Source organism: Vitis riparia, chromosome 14, assembly GCF_004353265.1.
Source record: "Vitis riparia cultivar Riparia Gloire de Montpellier isolate 1030 chromosome 14, EGFV_Vit.rip_1.0, whole genome shotgun sequence".
NCBI lineage: Eukaryota > Viridiplantae > Streptophyta > Magnoliopsida > Vitales > Vitaceae > Vitis > Vitis riparia.
This window is the reverse complement of record NC_048444.1, coordinates 8,943,380-8,965,747: the sequence shown is the minus strand read 5'-3', so window position 1 is coordinate 8,965,747 and position 22,368 is coordinate 8,943,380. Positions and strand designations below refer to the sequence as shown.

At 36.7% G+C, this 22,368-nt stretch overlaps 2 protein-coding genes across 2 annotated transcripts; both read left to right on the top strand.

The window, feature by feature from the left end:
* Nucleotides 1-512: 512 nt before the first annotated feature.
* Nucleotides 513-4,988, top strand: LOC117930823 (14-3-3-like protein A). Its single transcript, XM_034851573.1, has 5 exons — nt 513-617; nt 2,328-2,841; nt 2,975-3,097; nt 3,979-4,090; nt 4,691-4,988. Exons 2-5 carry the CDS (start codon nt 2,356-2,358, stop codon nt 4,756-4,758), a joined length of 789 nt encoding a protein of 262 aa, XP_034707464.1. The 5' UTR covers nt 513-617; nt 2,328-2,355; the 3' UTR covers nt 4,759-4,988.
* A 2,104-nt stretch (nt 4,989-7,092) lies between these two features.
* On the top strand, nt 7,093-22,091 carry LOC117930124 (ultraviolet-B receptor UVR8-like). Its single transcript, XM_034850596.1, has 10 exons — nt 7,093-7,513; nt 7,618-7,728; nt 7,838-7,898; nt 8,375-8,493; nt 15,867-15,952; nt 16,090-16,291; nt 16,970-17,023; nt 19,735-19,845; nt 20,772-20,828; nt 21,583-22,091. Exons 1-10 carry the CDS (start codon nt 7,337-7,339, stop codon nt 21,790-21,792), a joined length of 1,188 nt encoding a protein of 395 aa, XP_034706487.1. The 5' UTR covers nt 7,093-7,336; the 3' UTR covers nt 21,793-22,091.
* Nucleotides 22,092-22,368: the final 277 nt, after the last annotated feature.

Genomic DNA, 22,368 nt, shown 5'->3' with positions numbered 1-22,368 from the left:
ACAATTTGGTTGGTCTAGAAGTTAAATTAGAAAGCAATCAAAGGTGGCTTTTTGACTTTCTCGACGTCTTCGAGACCAAACAAAGCTTCGTCCACTTCCATAGAATTCAAAGAGGATTAAGTTTTACAAAAACGTTTTTAGTTTTTAAGAATAAAAATATAAAAATACAGTAGTTGTTAATTATTTCAAAAACAGGTTTTGAATAATTAAAAAAACAAAATAAAATTTTATTTTAAAGTTAAAATGTGTTTTTAAAAACATTTTCCAGAAAGTTCTGAAGTCACAGAAAAGGTTTCAACTTCTTTGACCCAGTCCCATGGCAATCCAAGGACTTGGAGGCCATGATGTTGAAGACCCAGCAGGCCAGGCCCAAAGGTGAATTAATAAATCAGGTAAATTAATAATTGGAGTTGGGTGTATCGTTGGTCAACGCCAGGCTGTGAGGGAAACAGGATGAAAGTGCAGGGAATCTCCGTCACTCGCCATCTGTTGCCTTCCTATTGGACCACTCTCACCCCAAAACACACGGGCGACCTTTTTAAAGTTGCGTCTACTCTCAGTTTTTTAGGTTGCAATCCTATTCACTCCCTGTGCTTTCCTTTCCCAACTCACATTTGGTACGCATCTTCAACATCTCTCTCTCTTTTTTTTTTCTTTTTTTCTTTTTTTGTTCTTCTAAGCTATGACTTAGATCTTCGATTTTCTGCTTTATTTCCCTGTTTTTTTTTTTTTTCCTTTTGTTATATTTTTGTTGTTGTTTCAAGATCGGTAATCACTTTTGTTTGATTTGTTTGTTCGTTTGTTTTTATTTTTTGGTATTGTATTGTTGAGTGTCTTTGTTCAGATTTTGTGTTGTTGATCCGATCTGATGATACATAGGTCTTATTACTCCGTTAGGTTGCTGGGTAATTGTAGGAAAAATGAATGGAAGGGGATCAACAGTTCGAACTTTTATGTTTTCCATTGTTTGAATACCTGGGAACAAGATACTTCTTAGTGAATGACTTCACTAGGGTTTCTGTGCTTAGTTGGGGTGAGTTGAGTTTTTTAAAGAGACCAGAATTTTCATAGAAGTTGAGATTCAAATTAATAGTTTATTTTGTTTTTTTTTTTTTCAAAATAAGTCTTATGGATCTGTTTGATTGCTAGGAAAATGTGGGAAAAGATAAGAAGTAAAAAAATTCAGTCTTAGGTATCTCAACATTTGAGATGTGAATGAACAATTATGTTGTCATCTATCCTTTTTGATGCATTTGTTAGGATTGATTGAACTAAACTCATCTTTTTGTCGCATGAAAGAAAATATCGAGATTGGGAGAAATCCCAAAAAATCGGCGATATCGACTATTTTTCCCGATATATCAGATGGTCAACAGTGGGTCAAAATGCCCTTTTGCTATTAAGGGGACTTGAACCCCAAACCAAAAGGTTTGGGGTTCAGCTCACTTACCCTTAGGGCAAGCTTGCCCCTTGTTAAATATTATGGACTAAACATATATATTTAAAGTCATTATATAAAGAAAATATTAAAAGAATATTTTAAAGAGTAAATTAATTATAATTATTTTATAATTAAATGCAAAAATTTCTTTTAATCGATTACAAAAAATATAAAAATTATCATGATAATTTTCTTCATAGTGTTTTTAATATCATTAATAGATTAATTAAATATTAAAAAATTGTACATATATCACAATTTATTTTATATCATTTAATACAATTGAATTAAATGGATCATAATTTTAAATTTAATATATATTTTAAAATTAGACATATTATAATCAAATATCATAATATTATTATGAAATAATATTTGATGTAATTTAATAATAAATGTACACTTATAAAATTCATATTTTTATCGATGCATACGATATTATTATCAAATATGATAAATCACATTATATATATATCAAATTATTTAATAAAACAACTTAAAAATATCATTATGCTTCTAATTACATTTTTATGAAGTTTTTCTTATATTTTTATAAATTTTGATTAATTTTAGGTCTATCAATATTTTTTTTCCAAAATATCCACCGATATATCTTCGATATATCCGTAAAATCGAAGTACTGATATATCCGTGAGTACCGATATTTTCATCCTTGTTTGGTAGAACCTAGAGCAACATAGAGCATGGATTCAAAGTTCAAAATCATTTCTTTGGATCATTATGGTCTTCAACCGACCAGAGTATTTCTTGATGAATGCTTGAGAGTTTTATTTGTTATGTTGAAAGGTAGTTTGATAACATTGCATGTTATCTCATGAAGCTTGTTATTAATGTGATAGAATTGGTTGGATTTTCTTATTTGCAGAATTAGGTCTTAATTTGTCATAACAAAGATGTTGTTGACCGAATCATCTCGGGAGGAAAATGTTTACATGGCCAAGTTGGCCGAACAGGCTGAACGATATGAGGAAATGGTAGAGTTCATGGAAAAAGTTGCGAAGACAGTTGAAGTCGAGGAGCTGACAGTGGAGGAAAGGAACCTCCTCTCTGTTGCTTACAAAAATGTGATTGGGGCTAGGAGGGCTTCATGGAGAATTATCTCGTCCATTGAGCAGAAGGAAGAGAGCAGGGGAAATGAAGATCATGTAGCGATTATTAAGGATTATAGGGCAACAATTGAAGCAGAGCTCAGCAAGATTTGTGATGGGATTCTAAGCCTTCTAGAATCACATCTTATTCCCGCAGCCGTAATTGCTGAGTCTAAGGTGTTTTACCTCAAGATGAAAGGTGATTACCACAGGTACCTAGCTGAATTTAAGACTGGACCTGGTAGGAAAGAGGCTGCAGAGAGCACTTTGTTGGCTTACAAATCTGCTCAGGTCAGTCATTACCGTGTTGTGTTTTCAATTTTGCTCTTTCACATGCATGCATACATATATCAATTATTTTTTTCTTTTTTCTTCCCTTAATAATATGTACTGAGTTTCCTTTTTGTTTTTTCTTTTGATGTAGGACATTGCTCTTGCTGAACTAGCTCCTACCCACCCAATAAGGCTGGGGCTTGCTCTTAACTTCTCTGTCTTCTATTATGAAATCCTTAACTCACCAGACCGTGCTTGCAATCTTGCAAAGCAGGTAATTTCATTTAGCTGCTTGTATCTGTTCTTTTCTCTGTTGTTTGATGAATTTCCTTTTTTTTGGGGTAATTTTAGAGAGTATACACACACACACACGTGCGTATATCGATATATAGATACTAAAAAGATATAGATTTTCTAGGCTGATGACAGGGATTCAGAGCTTGCAGTTTTTTTAGAATTGCTAAATTCCTACTGGTTTGTACTTTGTAATTTGATGGCATGGTATATAATTTTATGGAAATTACTTGTATTGTACCATTTCATGCTCCATAACATTGTTAATGGCTTCTCTTCAAGGTCTACTAGATGGCCATTGATTTGGTTGGATCATTTTGATACTAAGTTACTTGTAAATAGCACATCTTTTTACTTGGTTATGAATGCTTCAATAGTTTGGCTTTGATTTTGATTGGGTTATTTGGAGCCTAGGTTGCTTGTACAAAGTGCACCTTTTAGTTATGAACATTCAATAATTTGGCTGTGATTTGACTATTTCACGTCATACTATTTTAGCAATTTCATTATTGGAATAATGTAGGTGAAACTTCAAAATATTCTCTAGCTTCAATTTGAGGCTGATATTAAGTGTCATGGTGGCATGAGATGGAATCAGAATTCCCTTACAATGCTTAATTGGGGTGCCAGTACTGGGCTTCTGCATTTCACTGTGGCTGCTGGCTGACTCACGAAATAGATTTTACTTATCTTAAGCCTGAAATTTTGATTTGCTTTTGGGCTAGAAGAATTGGATGTGCAGGTCTACAAGGATCTTTTGAACCTTGACTAGACAAAATATCCATTATGCTGGACGTTTAGGATTGTGGCTTAATCATTCATTTTGTTCCTATCTGACTGGTAATTCTATTTGCAAAGCAGGCTTTTGATGAGGCTATCTCTGAGCTGGATACGTTAGGTGAAGAGTCATACAAGGACAGTACATTGATCATGCAACTTCTCCGAGACAACTTGACTCTGTGGACTTCTGATATCACGGTCTCTCTCTCTCTCTCTCTCTCTCTAAAGCTAATTGATCTGAATATATACCATAAAAACTGAAGTGGATGTTATTTTTTCCTATCATTGTTGCTTATTTTATTTTATTTTATTTCTATTTTGTACACTACCCACAAGTTCAACTTGGTTTGGGAGCAATTTTGAACTGGATCCCAAGGTCCAGAGCATTTAAGTCCATTTCTGAGTCGAATTGAGCTTAAAACAAATAGGCTCAATTAAGACCTATCCAAGATTAAAATTATTGATCTCAACCTTACCAAGGCCAATTAAGTTTCTACATTTTGCGTGCATTGCTTAATAGTATTAGAAATTCGTTTGTGTTCTTCATTTTCTAGCCTATCAGCAGATCGAGAATTCCGGCTTGTTTCTCCATCTGTGAGCCTACCAATAGAAGGATTTTTAATTAAATAATAAATCAATCATAACTGATCGATAGCTCGAGTGACAGTTTTGACTGATCTAGGTTGCACCTTGTTATTTTCATATGGGTTGATGCATCTGTGTTTCTCTGCTATGAACCTTTCCTCTCTAAGCTTCACTGCTCCTTTGCTTATTGTATTTTGTCAATTTGGTTTCACGGATGATGCTGGAGATGACATCAAGGAAGCATCAAAGCGTGAATCAGGGGAAGGGCAGCCGTGATGAATTCATCATAGAAGATGTGCTCTGTACTATTCAGTCTGTGACCCTAATATAGATGCCATTTGGGTTGTTGTATAAGTATTTACTTAATGAAGTCGAACATCTTTAGTGCGGGTGGTGCTCAGGGTTGAAATGTTCCCAAATTATAATTTGTTTTGTTTCAATCTGGTTTGCTTCCTTCAAATATTTGTTTTTCCTATATTCTTCAATTTGACCCATTTTAAGTGCCAGAAAGTGTATCAATTTTACTCTTTCTGGGGAGCTCTGAATTGTTGTCCCCCCATGGCCCACCTTTCCTTACTAATCCCCCATAGCATCGAATTGATAAAGCTGGAAGTGAGTCACCGAACGCATCTTTGTTCCTCTGGAATTTGTTGAGTGGAGGCAGGCAGGGGTGGCGATAACCGGTAAAGGCATTAGTGTGAATGCGACATGGCTCTTACCAGTGCTCATTGCTTTTCTCCATGACTCACCAACATTGAAAATTCTTAGTCGCACTATCATTTTTATAGCAATTTTTGAACCGTTGATAGTGGGTGATTGAATCCCATTTGCTTTTAAAAATGATGGCCCAATATGCTGACTTTTATCAAAGGGGTCGCTTTTCTTTTGTTTAATGGTCCATTATCCCAATCCTTTTGTTTTTTTATTTGATTTAATAAAAATAAATTAAGGGTTTATTACACTTTATCTCTAACGTGTTTTGCACATTATCCCCTTAAGTTCAAAATCAAGCAATGTACTTTTTATGGTTTATAATTACATGTAATGTTCATTTTTTTTAGAGACGATGTCACATTTTTAAATGGAATAGTATGTGTTTTCCGCGTGATTGAGGACAAAATGGTCATTCCATTTTTAAAACCTCAATTTGCCGCCCCTTTCCCCTTTCCCTGTTGCTGCTAGTGAAGCCCTCCTTCCTAATTTTTTGTTCCCTTTGAAGCCCTAAAATCACAATCCCACGAAGCTACTATCAAAAACCCACATAATTTCTCCTTGTTCACGAGGGTGGAAATTTGTAAAATCCCCAAATTCTCCAATCCTAGAATTCCACATAGCTCCCTAAAGTTGCCATTGAAGCTGAAAGTTTGTCCATTGAGGTTGAAGATTTGTGAAAGCAAACGACAGTTACAAGATTAATGGATCCTTCAATCCATTGTTATTGTGGTAACAAAGCTCGTGTGATGATATCATTGACAAATTTAAATCTTGGTAGAAGGTTTCTGGGATGCCAAAATTATAAGGTAATATTGTGTTTGTTTGTTAAATTTTTATCCTTGGTGTTTTTGTAAACATATGCTTAGATTTGGTACAAAAGTACTGAGGTTGTAGATTCTTCCTATGGTATGATGGTCCCATGTGTGATAGATTGAAACATATAATTCCTAAATTGTTGAATGTTGTAAGGAAAAAGGAAAATGAAGCTATGGTAAATCGAAAAAAGGTTAAACACATGTTTTGGATGATGATAATATCATGAGCAATTTGTTTGCTTTTTTTGGTTGTCCCAATACAAAGAAATTGTGTTCTTTTGGATCAAGACTTATTGAAGTTACCTGAAAATTAGAAGGCTCTCTATTTGGTTTGAATTTTATATTTTGTGTAAACATTTTGAATAAATAAGGAGATGAACAATTTCTATAAACATTTTTGTGTAAACAGCATGTGGGGGCGTTAATGGAATGATTGTGTAATTTTGTGGTTATTGGAATGAGTGAATTAAATTACAAATTTGCAACTTAGTTTTTTACATTTTGATTTTTAAGTCATGTTATTCAAATGATTTATGTTGGCACTTTGCATCATGCATTCTGGGTAAATGTGATTGTTTGAAACATACAACTCACCTTCAAGTTTAATATGCAACATTTTGATTTATTTCCTTGAGCTATGATAAATTTTCTATTGCCCCTATTTACAACAAAAAAAGACACTTTTGCCCTCAGATAGAGAACGCGTATCATTTCATCTTAATATGTGACGCCGACTTAAAAAAAAATGGACATTGCATACAATTAAAAACCATAGAGGATATATTGTTCGATATTGAACTCAAAGGACGTAATGTGCAAAACACGCTATAGGCTTAGAAGGCAAAGTGTAATAAACCTTAAAATTAAATAACAAATTTAATGCAGGGCGTATACAGATGCAAACTTTTACAAAAACTATTTAAGAATAAAAAGGAAAATAAATATATTTGTATTTGCACTATCATAAATAATTGACCCCTTGTATTTTATGAAAGCAAAAAATTCATAATTTTCCAAAGTGATCCATCTGTAGGAAATGGTTTGAGACAGCCAGACAGGATCCTAAAAAGATTGTTGTGGATCTTGTGGTTTTCTTTACTAAATTTCCCCTTCGTCGTTTTCAATAATATAATATAATTTCAAGAAACCGATGAGCAAGCACCGGTAAAACGCCGTCGTTTTTTCAACATTCTCAAACACACCCCGGCAGAATCAGCTTCCAATTCCCCAACTTGCGTCACAAAGCACTCAGCCACTCACCGCAATAGCAGCATACATAACAGAGGCAAGGCAAACTTGAAGCCTTCCACTTTTGAGTCCCAAAAATGGCCTCCAAACCCAAAGCCATAATCTCATGGGGCTCCGGCGAAGACGGCCAGTTGGGAATCGGGAACAACGAAGAGAAGGAGTGGGTTTGCGCCGTCAAAGCTCTCGCCGCCCAGAATGTTTGCTCCGTTGTCGCCGGCAGTCGCAACTCTCTCGCCATTTGCGAAGACGGCAAGGTTCCTCCACTACTCACTCACCCACCCCAACTTCACTCTCTTTTTGTCTCTGTAATTGAGTTTATTTAGCCCTGTTGTGTTGCTGACTTGTGGGTTTTTGTTAGTTGTTTACATGGGGATGGAACCAAAGAGGAACTCTGGGGCATCCGCCGGAGACTAAGACTGAGAACATTCCCAGTCAGGTTAAGGCTCTTGCCAATGCTAAGATTGTTCAGGTGTGTTTGCTTTTGGATTTTGAAATATTTCCTTGGTGTTTGTTTGCTTTTACTTTCGGGTTTTCCTCTTCTTTTTTCCCGGGTTTAATTGGTGTGGTGTTGATTTCAGGCGGCTATTGGTGGTTGGCACTGTTTGGCGGTTGATGATCAAGGCCGGGCTTACGCTTGGGGTTGTGTTGTAGTTTCTCTTTGGTTGGGCAGAAAACTGGGAAAAAAAAATTAAAGAAAATAATGGCCATCTAGCATTCTCTAAAATGAAATCTGTTGACATGTTTCAGAACTGTTTTTCTACTGTACTTTTCGGCTCCTATATTGTGAAACAGAGGGCCCAAAAACAGTTTCGAAATAATTTTGATCCCTTTTAGCAAACAGAAAATAGTTCTCTTTTTCATTACCAAGCGTGCATTAACATTCTGAAATCTTATTTGTTAATTAAGTCCACCCAATTCCGCCGAATAAGTGATTTGTTTGCTTTAGGTCCCAAGTAATGGAAAATAGGAACACATTGAAAATTTAGCATTTTTTTTTTATGGATCAAAATTTAACAAATTCTCTGGTATCAAATGGAACATTGGGTGATGTTGTTTGTCTGTTGGAATTCGTCAGCTGTTATATGTCATTAGTATAAGTAGTCTGTTGGGTGCAGGTGGGAATGAGTATGGTCAATGTGGTGAAGAACCTGAAAGGAAAGATGACACTGGCAGGCCTTTGAGGAGAGATATTACCATTCCTCAGCGTTGTGCATCAAAACTTTCAGTCCGCCAGGTGATTTACTTGTCAAATTGTCAGCATCTCATAGCCACCTTTTATTTTCTAGTCTTCCAAGTGAAATTACTCTAACAAAAATTATTGGTTGCTGTAGATATGAGTTTACAAGAATATCTTTATTCTTTTTTGTGTTATAAGAGGTAAAGGCACAAGGCAGTATGTTAAAAATACCTCTCTGCCTACTTTTTGTTGGCCTTGAGGTGTGGAAGCCCAACCTCTGATTTAAAAATGAGATGAATGTTGGAAATGTTTCAATTATTGAATATGTGTATCAAATAATTCAGCAATGGGATGTGCAAGAAAAATGAATTTTCATTCCTACTGCTAGTTGTTTAAAAATCAGGAAAAATCATATTGCTATCTCCCTCAAATTCCTTCAGTAAGGTTATCCATAATGAGAAATGCATATTGAAAAGAGTTTTTGAAACATTAACTGCATGAGGTGTATGTCTTATATATTAGGATGGTTTATGGCATTTGATGTGTACTCATTTTGGGATAGATGATAAAAAACAGTGCATGTACCCTTGATTTAAAATGAATACTCATAGGAGTGGTTCAAACTTTTAGTACATGAGGTTTATGTATTATATGGAAGACAGTGTAGTTATGTGAGGTGTGGATACAACTTGGAAATGATCAATGGAATTTTTATAATTTTAAGGGCATGACTTGTATGTCTAATAGATGTGGGTAGCAATGAATTGGTGGCATGAACTGTGTTCATGTGCACCTTGTTCTTTAAGGAATGATGGACTTCTAAAATAAATTCTTATGTGTTTCTTGCTTCAGCCTTGCTTTAGCTTTGATTGCTCCATAGGTTGGTCTTACAATGGAGAGAAGTGTTGAAAGGATAATGAGAGTTAGAGCGTCTTCTAGAACTGTTGTAGTAGTTTCAGAAGATGCCAATAAGCTCTTCTAGTTTCAGAGTATAGCCTTGTCATCTTCATTCTAAACTGCATTTGTTAGATTATTACAATTCAGTCATACCGAGTGCATAACTAAAATGGAAATCAAGCCTCTAAAAATGCAAATAGAAACCAAAATTCCTAATCAAAACCAAAGAAACAACTAGGGTTCCCATGTCTTTTTCATTTTATTGGTTTTGTATATTTTTGCAAATGATGTTGAGAAACACTTAAGAATCAGGTGACCTGGATTGGTGACAAGGTTGACCATATGGGAGACTAGTATAGACTATGGCAAAAAGGAAGGGGAATGAAGAATCATTGGTCACCAGATGCTCACTAATGATTTTTCTAAGCTCTAAATGATTCTTTATCTTTGACATGATGCCATATACAACTTGTGAAAAGAGAGAAAAGGGAGAATCCCTAATTTTTGTTATTAAAAAACTGTTAATGATACACATTGGACTTGGGTATATATATACATGTTAGTGGGACCCACAATGCAATAAGGGAAGAAAAGGAAAAGTAAATACCTGAAATAACTGTACACTATCTAACACTCCCCCTCAAGCTGGAGTATATATGTTATATGCACCAAGCTTGTTACAAATGTATTTAATTCTAGGACCTCTGAGAGATTTAGTAAAAATATCTGCTAGTTGATCATTTGAATTGACAAAACTAGTCGCTACACATCCTGATGCGATCTTCTCTCTAATGAAGTGATAGTCAACTTCAATGTGTTTGGTCCTTTCATGGAAGACTGGATTGGATGCAATATGCAAAGCGACTTGGTTGTCACAGATGAGCTTCATCTGTTCATCATTTCCAAATCTCAACTCTCGAAGAAGATGTTTCAGCCATATGAGTTCACATGTTGCCAGAGCCATAGCTCGATACTCGGCTTCAACACTAGATCTGGCCACTACATCTTGTTTCTTACTCTTCTAGGATATTAGGTTACCTTCAATAAAAACACAATACCCGGAAGTGGAACGTCTATCTGTGGGTGAGCCAACCCAATCTGCATCCGTGTAACCAACAACTTGTGTATGACCTCTGTTCTCGTACAACACACCTTGGCCTGGTGTGCTTTTGATATATCGAAGAATGCGGATTACAGCATCCCAATGGCTATCACATGGTGATTGTAGGAATTGACTAACAACACTCACAGGAAAATAAATGTCTGGACGAGTAATGGTGAGGTAGTTCAGTTTACCTACAAGTCGCCGATATCTCCCAGGATCTCCTAAAGGCTCCCCGTGTTCTGGTATAAGTTTGACATTTGGATCCGTAGGAGTGTCTACCGGTTTACAGTCTAACATACCAGTTTCTTCCAAGATGTCTAAAGCATACTTCCTTTGGGAAAGAACCACACCGGAACTGGATTGAACTATCTCAATCCCTAAGAAATACTTGAGTTTCCCCAAGTTTTTAGTCTGAAAGTGGGTGAAAAGGTGTTGCTTTAGTTTCTGAATACCATTCTGATCACTGCCTGTAATGACGATGTCGTCCACATAAACTACCATATAAATACATTGCCTCGAAGAGTTATGATGATAGAAAATGGAATGGTCTGCTGTATTGTGAAACATGCTAAACTCTTGAACAACAGAACTAAAACGGCTAAACCATGCTCGAGGAGATTGTTTCAAGCCATATAGAGAACGACGTAACATGCACACTAAACCAGACTCCCCTTGAGCAACAAAACTAGGTGGTTGCTCCATATAAACTTTCTTAGCAAGATCCCCATGAAGGAAAACATTTTTAATATCTAACTGATAAAGAGGCCAAGAACGCATAGTAGCCATGGAGAGCAATAGACGAACAGAAGCTATCTTGGCAACAGGAGAGAAAGTGTCACCATAATCAGAACCATAAACCTGAGTATAGCCTTTAGCAACTAAGCGGGCCTTAAGGCGATCAACTTGACCATCAGGGTCAATCTTAACTGTGTAGACCCAACGACAACCAACTGTAGATTTACCAAAGGGTAAAACAACAAGATCCCAAGTGCCATTGGAGTGTAAAACAGTCATTTCATCTACCATTGCCTGTCGCCAGCCTTGATGGGAAAGAGCCTCAGGGGTGCTCTTGGGAAGAGAAACAGAAGATATAGTAGAAACAAATGCAGAATAGGGTGAAGATAATCGATGGTAACTCAAAAAATTGTAAATGGGATGAGGATTACGAGTAGATCGATTACCTTTTCGAAGAGCAATGGGTAAGTCAGCAGAAGGAGGCAGAGCCGAGGTAGGAGAAGCCGAAGGGATAGGAAGTGAGTCAGCAGGTACCTCGGCCAAAGAAGGAGGAACAGTGACACGATGACGGCGATGATAAACCTGAAGTGGGCGAGAAGGCACTACATCAGCTGGGGAGATAATGGGAAGGGGTAAGACTTCAGAAACAGGAAGAGACTTAGAGGTGGAGAAGAATGGTGAGTCCTCAAAGAAGGTGACATCAGCAGAGAGAAAGTAGCGATGAGTCTCAGAGGAATAACAACGATAACCCTTTTGAAGTCTGGAGTATCCCAAGAAGATGCATTTTGTGGCTTTGGCAGAAAGTTTGTCTTGTCCAGGAGTGAGAATATGAACAAAGCAAGTACAACAAAAAACACGAGGAAGAAGGAAGTAAAGTGGTTGGTCAGGGAAAAGAAAGGAATGAGGAATCTGATCATGTAATACAGATGAGGGCATACGATTAATCAAATAACATGCTATAAGAACAGCGTCCCCCCAAAAACGAAAAGGAACATTACTATGGAAAAGGAGAGTACGAGCTGTCTCAACAAGATGTCGATTCTTACGTTTAGTTACCCCATTTTGTTGAGGAGTATGAGCACAAGAAGACTGATGAAGGATCCCATGTTGGGACATAAATGAAGTAAATGGTGTAGAAAAATATTCCCTAACATTGTCACTGCGTAACACACAAATAAAAATATTGAACTGAGTTTGGATTTCAATATAAAATTTCTGGAAAATAGAGAATAACTCAGCTCGATTTTTCATTAAAAATAACCCAGTACATCGAGAATAGTCATCAATGAAAGTGACAAAATACTGAAATCCTAAAGTAGACGCGGTCCGACAAGGACCCCAAACATCAGTGTGGACAAGTTCAAAAGAAGACTTTGCCTGATTATTCAAACGCTTTGGGAACGAGATACGGGTATATTTCCCAAGCTGATAGGACTCACACGCAAGCGACGACAAAGATGAAAAACGAGGGACCATTTTCTGGAACTTGGATAGACTAGGGTGGCCTAAGCGACTGTGGATGAGGAGGGGAGCATAAGTGGAAATGCAAATTGCAGGAATTGAAGGCAAGGTGAGGTGATAGAGGCCTTAAGACTCACGTCCTATGCCAATCGTCTTCCTCGTAATCCGGTCCTGCAAGGTTACAAATTTATCAGAAAAAGTAATAGAGCAGTTAAGAGTACGAGTGATTTTGCTGATGGAGATAAGATTAAAGGAACACTCAGGAGTATAAAGGACAGAAGTGAGAGGTAGAGAAGAGGGAGTATGTGCCAAACCAATGCCTTTAGCCACAGTTTGAGAACCATTAGCTAAGGTAACAATAGGTACGACAGAGGTAGTAGTAATAGAAGAGAAAAGATCCTTATTACCAGATATGTGATCAGAAGCGCCAGAATCTAAAATCCAAGGTCTAAGAAAAGATGTGTGGGTAAGACAAGCAGAAACATTACCAGTCTGGGCAACAGAAGCAACAAAAGCTGACTTGGTGGCCTGATAGTGGAGATAGTCATCATACTCACTATCAGTGAAGGAAATACCCTGAGATGTGGAGGAACTCGGAGGCTGAGGCGACTGAAGATCAGATGATTGGGCCACGTGGGCAGTGCGGGGAGGCCGCCCATGTAACTGATAACACCGATCACAAATGTGGCCAAACTTATTGCAATAGGTGCAATGAGGATGTTGACTTCTACCTCGGTTACCACTGCGTCCTCCTCGAGAGTTAGTTTGAGAAACTAACACATAAGAATCTGAAGTGTTATCAAATGGCAAAGTCTGAGTGGTGGAGATACGGAGGAGGCGAGCAAACACATCATCCAAGGATGGAACGGAGGAATTGCCAAGAATCTGATCGTGGACGGTCTCAAGATCTGGACGGAGGCCAATAAGCGTAAGAACCATGAAGAACTTGTCAATCTGTGTTCGTTGATCCCCAACATCAGTAGTAAGAGTATCACGGTCAAGAATTCCTCCTTAAGAGAGGCAATCTGGCCAATATAAGTAGATAAATCCATGTCTTGTTGTCTGACATTGACAATAAAATAAGCCACCTTATAAAGACGTTGGATATCATTTGTGTATAACCCTTTCGCCTGATTCCAAAATTTAAAGCATGTTTTGTAAGCCTGAAGATGAAGTAGAATCTTAGGATCAACTGATTGCCATAACACACTACATAACTGTGCATCTATCTTCCTCCATTGTACTCTGTCAACCTCAAGGATATTCGCCTCCTGCGTGACAAGGTGATCCTCATAACCTTGACCCATAAACCAAAGCTCCACAGAGGCAGACCAGAACAAATAATTTTCACTGCCAACCAATTTTTCCGAAGTAATCATAGGAGATCCAGATATAACAGAGGAAAAAATGGAACTTTTAGTAGCCAAATCTACTTATTTGGAGAACAAAATATGTTTGGATCGAAGAGAGCCCTAATACGGCTTTAGATCGCGGCTGAAAGAAGAAAAATTGAGGATCCGTAGCTGTGAGAGACCAAATAGTAAAGAAAAACAAATGTGGCACTACTGGAAGGGTAGAAGAACACTTCTTAAGACACGTGCAGGGCTCGGGGTGGAGAGGAAGTCACTGGAGGTCGTCGGAAAGGCTGTTTGGAGGGTCAGCGGAGACAAAAAACCCTAAAAAGGCACTTGCAGGGCTCGGATGGTACAAGCACAAATGGAGAGTGGCTAGACGGCGTCAGGCGAGGCTGGAGGTGGAAGCGCGTGGCCGGAAAGTGCTCCACGCCCCCTCATGTGCCGGTGCGTGAAGTTCAGGCCGCCGGAGAAGAAACGCGCGTGGCCGGCGAGTGACTGAGAATCTCCCTCCGGTGCTTTGACAAAACTTGAAGATCTCCTCCTTGCGCACCTGATGGTATGGTTGGTGTCGGAAAAGGACTTCGCCGGAAAAAGTCGCCCGCGGTGAGAGGGTTTTCTGACGGAAATACGGTTGATCGGAAAGCTTTAGGAGATGGGAAATGTGACCGGAATGAAACACGGTCATTGAAAGGTTTCCCAGAATTGATTCACGGATAAACCGGAAATAATAGGTTTTTTTTTCTCCCTAGGCTCTGATACCATGTGAAAAGAGAGAAAATGGAGAATCCCTAATTTTTGTTATTAAAAAACTGTTAATGATACACATTGGACTTGGGTATATATATACATGTTAGTGGGACCCATAATACAATAAAGGAAGAAAAGGAAAAGTAAATAACTGAAATAACTGTACACTATCTAACACAACTCTTCCTCACTCTTGGTTTCATTCATTCTTCTAAAAGCATCAAAACACATTTGTTAACACAACAGGATTTTTGTACTGATTGGTTATCCTTGCAAAATGTATGAATCCTTCTAAGTTTCTCTCTGGTCTCCCTTTTTCTAAGGAAAGAACAGATGCTTATGTTATAGTCACCATTCCATCCCTTGTGCTGCTCACTACTTTTAGCCTAACCCTGTGGAAAGGCTATCTTTAAGTCAGTCAAGAATTGACCCTCCACAGGAATTGAGTGATGGCATCATTTGAGTATCATGGCCTTTAGTACTTACAAAGATGTTACATTTTATCAGAAAATAAACTTTTTCATTATCTACTCTTGAGTTTGGCCTGGGTGTTCCGAGTATTGGCAGGAATTTTTTATGGAGCTAGCTGTCTTATTATTTTATGGATGAATGAGATGCAACTTCATGGTTGAATTATAGTTGTAATTTAGTGGAGCAAATATGTACAGTTCATCAAATCCTGACAGAGCCATGGGAATTTCCTCGGTTTCTCTATTATTGCCTGACAGAAGCTAAAGTTTTTCCATCACTGACATGATGCAGTTTTGAAAAACTTGCTATTTGGCTAATCCATTTATCTTTGAACTGTTTTTATTCTTTGCTGCATCATTTGCCTAGATAGTTTGTAGTGGCTGCATTCTCTGTGGAATATGTAAGTATCAGTCGGTTTAATGGTTTGTATTATTGCTATTTGGTTTCTGAGATCTAGGTGATGTACAATTTTGCCACAGAAATTTTACATGCATGGATAAAGAAATTACTTTGGTTCACATAGCCTGGGTAATTAGTTTGTCTTACTGCCATATCATAGGAAGTTTCCTTGGCCCACCTTATCTTTGTATTTTCATGGAACTGCTAAGCAACATGCCAATGAAGTTGGTAATTAATTCTTTTACTTGCTTTCTCATTAGGTGGCTGCTGGGGGTACTCATTCAGTGGTGCTCACACGCGAAGGACATGTATGGACATGGGGACAACCATGGCCCCCTGGTGACATGTATATCTTCCTTAACTAATACTGCCTGAGTTTAGATTGTTTCGCTGGTGCCTTATTATGTTAGGAACCCTTTTGGAGCGTATTTTACTCCTTTTGCCATAGCTCAATTTTTATTTGTTAATTTGTTGATTTCATAGAAAACAAATTTCAACTCCTGTGCGAGTACAAGGCCTTGAAAAAGTGAGGCTAATTGCAGTTGGGGCATTTCATAATCTGGCTCTCTTGGAGGATGGAATCTTATGGGCATGGGGTAACAATGAATATGGACAACTTGGAACTGGTGATACTCAACCAAGATCACAACCCGTTGCTGTTCAAGGGCTATCTGATCTTACTTTGGTTTGTATTATAATATCTGATCACTTCCTGTTCTATCCTTCATTTCTGTTAGGGTCTAGTGGTTAAGATTGCCTAAAAATAAGAAATAAAAGTGAGAGTAGTATTTAAAACATGTTCTCTGTTAGTTTTAATTTGAATATTTGATTACTGAAATGTCAATATCTTTAAATGTTTTTTTTTTCTTTTATCATGTCAAGCATACAAAGGACAAGTTTAGGATTTCTTATGAAAAGGAGATTGAAGTCCTAGCATAGTTTTCAATAAAAGGGGACAAATGATGTTCCATTCCAAGTTATCCTTCACAGGCAGTGGAATGGTCTATAATGAAAATAGGGTGATAAATGTCAAAATTGGAGTTCTTTTACTGGATGTGGAATGGTGTATGATGAAAATGGGACAATAAATGTTGCAGTTGGATATCAAAATGTCTTTTTCATTTCAAATCACTTTGGAGTACCTCTATTTCACAGCTCCAGGATTTTGTTGACAACCTATTTCCACTTAAGCATCTACATCTTTTTTAAACTTTATTTTTTTAAAATTTATGCATAGCCAAGGCAGAGATTCTTGGGTGTGCTTCATATATCATGATGGTTTAACTGTGTAGATCTACTTGGTTATCAGTTGTCTATGGTTTTAAGAGAGTCTGATAGGTGTTTTATATGTACGATTATCCAGGTTGATATTGCTGCGGGAGGATGGCATTCTACAGCATTGACAGATGACGGAGAGGTATCTGCTCTTTTTTATTTGTTCAAAAGCTTTTGTATCTGGGTGTAATGTTGGAAGGAGGGGTGTGTTTGAAGCAGTTTATATAATTTCATTAAACTCCTACATGGCAAACTTATTTAAATCCAATGCCTAATTGCATTTTTCCTTCTAGATCATGTTTGACTAAAATTAGCTAAATTGAATAAGATCCTGGAATCTGGGGCCACACAATGTTAAATTTTCTTTAATATGTCCTACACTGTTCAAAGAGGTTAAAAAAAATGAGATGATTGATGTGTGTAATCAAGATAATTTTTTTCTAAAATTTATCTGCGAAAAACTTTTAGGTTTTATTGGCTGCTCAACAATGGTGAACTTAGCTCAGTGCACTGGACCTGTGCCCCTAACCACATAAATTGTCTCATCAAACTATCCTTGAGCATGTGATAGGTTACATTTGGAATATATCAAGACTGTAACTAGGGTTCATCTGCACTGTGTTTTGCACTTTTTGGCATTCACTTCTCTCATTTCATTTTATTTTATTTATTTTTCTTTTTTCTTTTTTATTTATTTATTATTCAACTTTATTTTATTTTATGTTTTTTGGTTGGGTGTTGTAGAGTTGGGGGAAGGGGGGGTGGGGCTGGTTGGTGGGTGTAGGTGGTGGTGGGTGGTGTGTTTGGGTCTTGCACTAAATATTGTGTGCATTTCACATATTTTTCTTTTCCCTTTTTGAAGCAGTGTGCCTTAGAATTTGCAAAATTGAAGTATGTTTTTTTCGCAGGCCTAATTTTGTCGCATGACTAAATTATAGTTGATGTTGGAAAGCTTCACATTAGTTTAGTTTCATGATAAGTTCTTAATTCAGATATATTGCTGAGTTATGAACAATTGGAACCCCTGAGGCTTGGCTCAGGTGGCAAGGGTTAGGGAGGTTCCAAGTTTGATTCCATTTACCCAGACAAAAAAAGAGAAGAATTATCTATATGAAAGTGAATAGTTGCAATGCTACCCTTTGGATTGTATTTTTATTTTTTAGAATTGTAGCTGAATTTCAAAGCACATGACAATTTTGTAGCATAACAAACAAGCGTTGCTCTTCAATTATTTGTTAATCAATGACAAATCAAACTTTTATTAAAATAATTTTGTTGCGAGTTACTTTGTGCACCATGCGGAGATGATTTCTTAACTGACAAGTTTTGTCCATCTTGCTGCAAATCAAGAGCTCTGCTGTGGTTGAGGTCTGTGATGTGATTATTTGTTATTAAGATTGCCTTTTTAGGATCTACAGTGAAGTTTGACATATCCCATTTCTAATGTGGTACTACCAAGATAATAAGATTAGTAAGAAGGTGGAGTGGTGCCTTTTCTGCACTTTAGGACCTCATCCACAACCAGGGCAAAATTTTAACTGTCTTTAATTATTTTTCTTCTCTTTCTTTTCCTCCTGCTGTGGTGGTTGTCATTTCAGGTATCAAGAATGCTTGTAGGTTATCTCATCCTAATAGTTAAAGCTCTCTGTCATGATTTTACCTTTGAAGTATTCTCTCTCTACATGAAGAAGCATGACTGATTTTTTGCAATGTGGCCAGAAATCATTTGAAGTTTTTCAGCATTTTCTGAAAATGCTTAATGGGGGAATGGAGATACAATTTCTCATTTTCGCTAAGCATTTCCATAGTTTTTCAAGTCAAGAATATTGTTAACCTAGCTAGGCTTGAGAAGGTGCCATGACAATGGTGTTTTTTCCTATGCTGTTGCATGTTATGAGAACTATTAGGGATCTTTTAGGTGAAGGGACTTATCTTGCTTGGTGAACATTCTAATATACCATATTTTAGAAACCAGACTGTTCGATTATCTGGAAATGCGGCTGGCATGCAGTTAGGGTTTAAAAAAAATTCAGTTCAAGTTTTTCCTGATCGGGGAACTTCATTATGGCATACTGGGTTTCCACCTGTATTTTATGTTCATGTTAAATGTACATAACTCACTTCAACAAAGTCTTTATCCCAATTTCAGACTTGACGGATAATTGATTATGAGGCTTTCCTTAGTTAATAGATTTCTGAATTAAGTTTGGGAGCATATAATTTGAACTTTTATCTATTAGTGTCGGTTGCAGGGTTCTCTAATTGAACATGCAACACAGAATCTGTTTTTTCAGAAAATAAACAATAATTATTTAATAATCAGAAATAGGCAATGCAGTGAACTTTTCTTTTTTTGGAGTCCATTGATCTTGGGTTTGGAAGGGGAATTGTTGTTAAAGATGATTTTTTGATAGGGTCTGAGTTTAACTCTGAAGCTGTAAATCTAAAGGAATTAGAAAATTTGATAGGGTTAGGATAAATTGAATTGGGGCTTTGATTAGATCAACCCAGGAATTAGGTGCTAGGACATACTACAATTGGCGTCTAGGAATTGAGACCCAAGATTTCTGGAATCAGTACCTCAAAGAGCCATCAGTGGAATGTAAAAAATATCTTTATTTAATCTACAGTTATGTGGCTGTGAGTAGGCTTATTTATATTTTTCTTTTACATTTTTTAAATACTTTGCTTTTCATAACAACCTCCGGTTGTTATAAAGGTTGCATATGCACACTAAACATTGCTTTTGGTACTCTAGCCCTCCTAGGGATTTGAAAGCAAGATAACATAACTGAGTTGGGAATCTTTTGGTATCTAGACTTACTTCTTTATTTTGCATGCCTTTCATCACAGGTGTATGGTTGGGGTAGAGGAGAACATGGAAGGCTTGGATTTGGAGATGACAAGAGCAGTAAAATGGTGCCCCAAAAGGTTCAACTTCTAGTCGGGGAGGACATAGTTCAGGTAGAACTTTCTGTATCAACTATCTAATCAACTTCATTGGATATAGGGGGCATTTGGTAATTATTCAAACGGATATTTGGCATTTGGTAATTATTCAGAACAGATATTTTCCAGTCTTTTCCGTTGTTGTTAGAATGTAATGATCACTAGGAAAACAAGCCATTTCATGGAAGGGTTCCATTTGCAGTAGTAATGATATAAGATGGACATTATACATTTTTATTTATTTATTTATTTTTAATTTTTAAAGTCATAAACATAATGGGCTCAACTTATTTTGCTATGGAAAATGAGCTGATTCATTTAAAATGTTCAGACAATAATGTAGTTACCCAATGGCAATCCAAATTCATTTGATTGATTTTTATTCTACACTTCGCTTTTGAAAATGCTGGACAGAGCTATCTTTATTAGCTCACAAAAAACTAAATCAGAAATTATGCACAATTTGAGTTTGTTATGGAGATGAAATCTTACCAATATTTTTTAGTTCACTCTGAAAATGAAAAAAAAAATAAAAATCAAACATTTGCCCTCTAATAGCATTAAGATTGAGTTTAGTTCTTATGATGGATTGGATAATTTTGGCATTTTATGATGTTTTGAATTTCTGCAGCAACTTCAGGGAAAACAGTCTTTTTGGCTCTCTAATAGCATATCTCGTTTATTCTTTTTGTTCTTGCCTTGGTGCCCTTGTATACATTGTGTGTAGGCGCTGTTAATATATTTTTTTCTTGCTTTCAAAAGAAAAAAAATCTAAATAGGCCCTTCATTTTCCTATTATGGTTTCAGCCTGAGGGATGGATTTGTTCCTTATATTGCTACTGAGATTCATTGTATATTGGTGAATGGAATGTTCAAACACCCCTGATATTTTTCCTGCTTATGAACTATTTGAAGCTGAACTTGTTTGTTATGTGGCTCAGATATCTTGTGGGGGCACTCACTCTGTTGCATTAACACGCGAGGGTCGAATGTTTTCCGTAAGTATTTTGACATTCTTTATGCCTAAACCAAGATTGTTAAATCCAACATGTAAAGAAAGTTGAAAGGAGAGCCCTTTGTATCAATATTGGTAACTGTTATTGAAAACAGAACAGAAAAAAGTTTTATAACTTAGAAAACATGTTTGACAAGTTTTTGATAAAAAACAAAATTTTCATAATTTTTTTTGAAAACAGGTTGTTTTTTTTGAACAAATATGAAGTGTTTTCAATTATTTTTTATAGAGTGTTCTGAGTAATAATTAAAAAGATAGAAAATATTTTAGAAACTACTGCATTATATATGTGTATGGTACCTTTATGGAGAATAGCCTTAGAAACCTACATACAAGTGTATTATGGAGAATAGCTTCAGAAAACTATTTTTCATATTTGAGTTCTCAAATGGGATTTTGTTCTTAAAAATAATTGAAAATTGTTTACGAAAACATTGCCAACTAGACCATTATATTTTTGTAGCTTCTATTGTTTGATGGTTTATCGCGGCATCTTCATGCCTTCCAACACACTTGCCTTGATTTGTTGCCATGAAATATGAATTTCCATTTTTCTTTTTTCTTTTTTCTTTTTAATTATTATTTTGATATTGTTCTCATTAATGTTTTGAGGTCCTATGTCTCTGATTTATGGTTTTTGGTTCCCTTGTCATCTTTCTGATTGGCAAAGAGTGATTTCTTTCATTAGAAGCAGTTGAAATATCAAATTTGCTGACTGTCTATATCCTATTTGACAGTTTGGGCGAGGGGACCATGGGCGCCTTGGCTATGGGAGGAAGGTGACCACTGGTCATCCGATGGAAGTACCTATAAACCTCCCACCGGCAACTAATCTCAGTGGCAGTGGAGCTGGAGGACATTGGTGCTCCAAACTTGTTGCTTGTGGTGGTCGTCATACTTTGGCAATGGTAGAATGGCTGGCCCATGAACCTGAACAGTTGATATGAAAGAACTGTATCGAGGTCTAGTCTACCTACAAGCCAAACTTTTATATGACACACATACAGTCAAAGAGATTAAACTCAAAATAAAGTGATATAAGAAAGGACATTTATATTTACTGTCAGCTTTTTTCTTTTCGAACTGTTTGGCTGATTTCTTACCCAAAACTTCTATGCTCTGCTCTTATATCGTCCATATGGGTTTTCAGGTTTTGGGTTCTTGTTATTTTGTCACCTTAGCTACTAGACTTGTGGGTGAGCCACTTATTGTTGACATCAATATCTTATGGGACTGCACTTCTCTATGTGACTCTGGTTCTTTGCATTAGGTACCAATCATCATGCCTCTGTGTTTGTGTTTGTATGTGCATTTGGGTGTATTTATTTTTTTGGTGTTAAAAAATATTAGTGTGGTGGAGCTGTTATTTGTTCTTTATATTTTGGTTTACACAAGAGTATGGAGCTTTCTTAATCATCCTTCCTTTAGCCATTGTGAACAACAATGGTTGTTGGAAGTCTAATGATTTGTATTAACATGATGATAAGACTTAACAACTCAAAGCCTAGGAGGATTAATGAGGG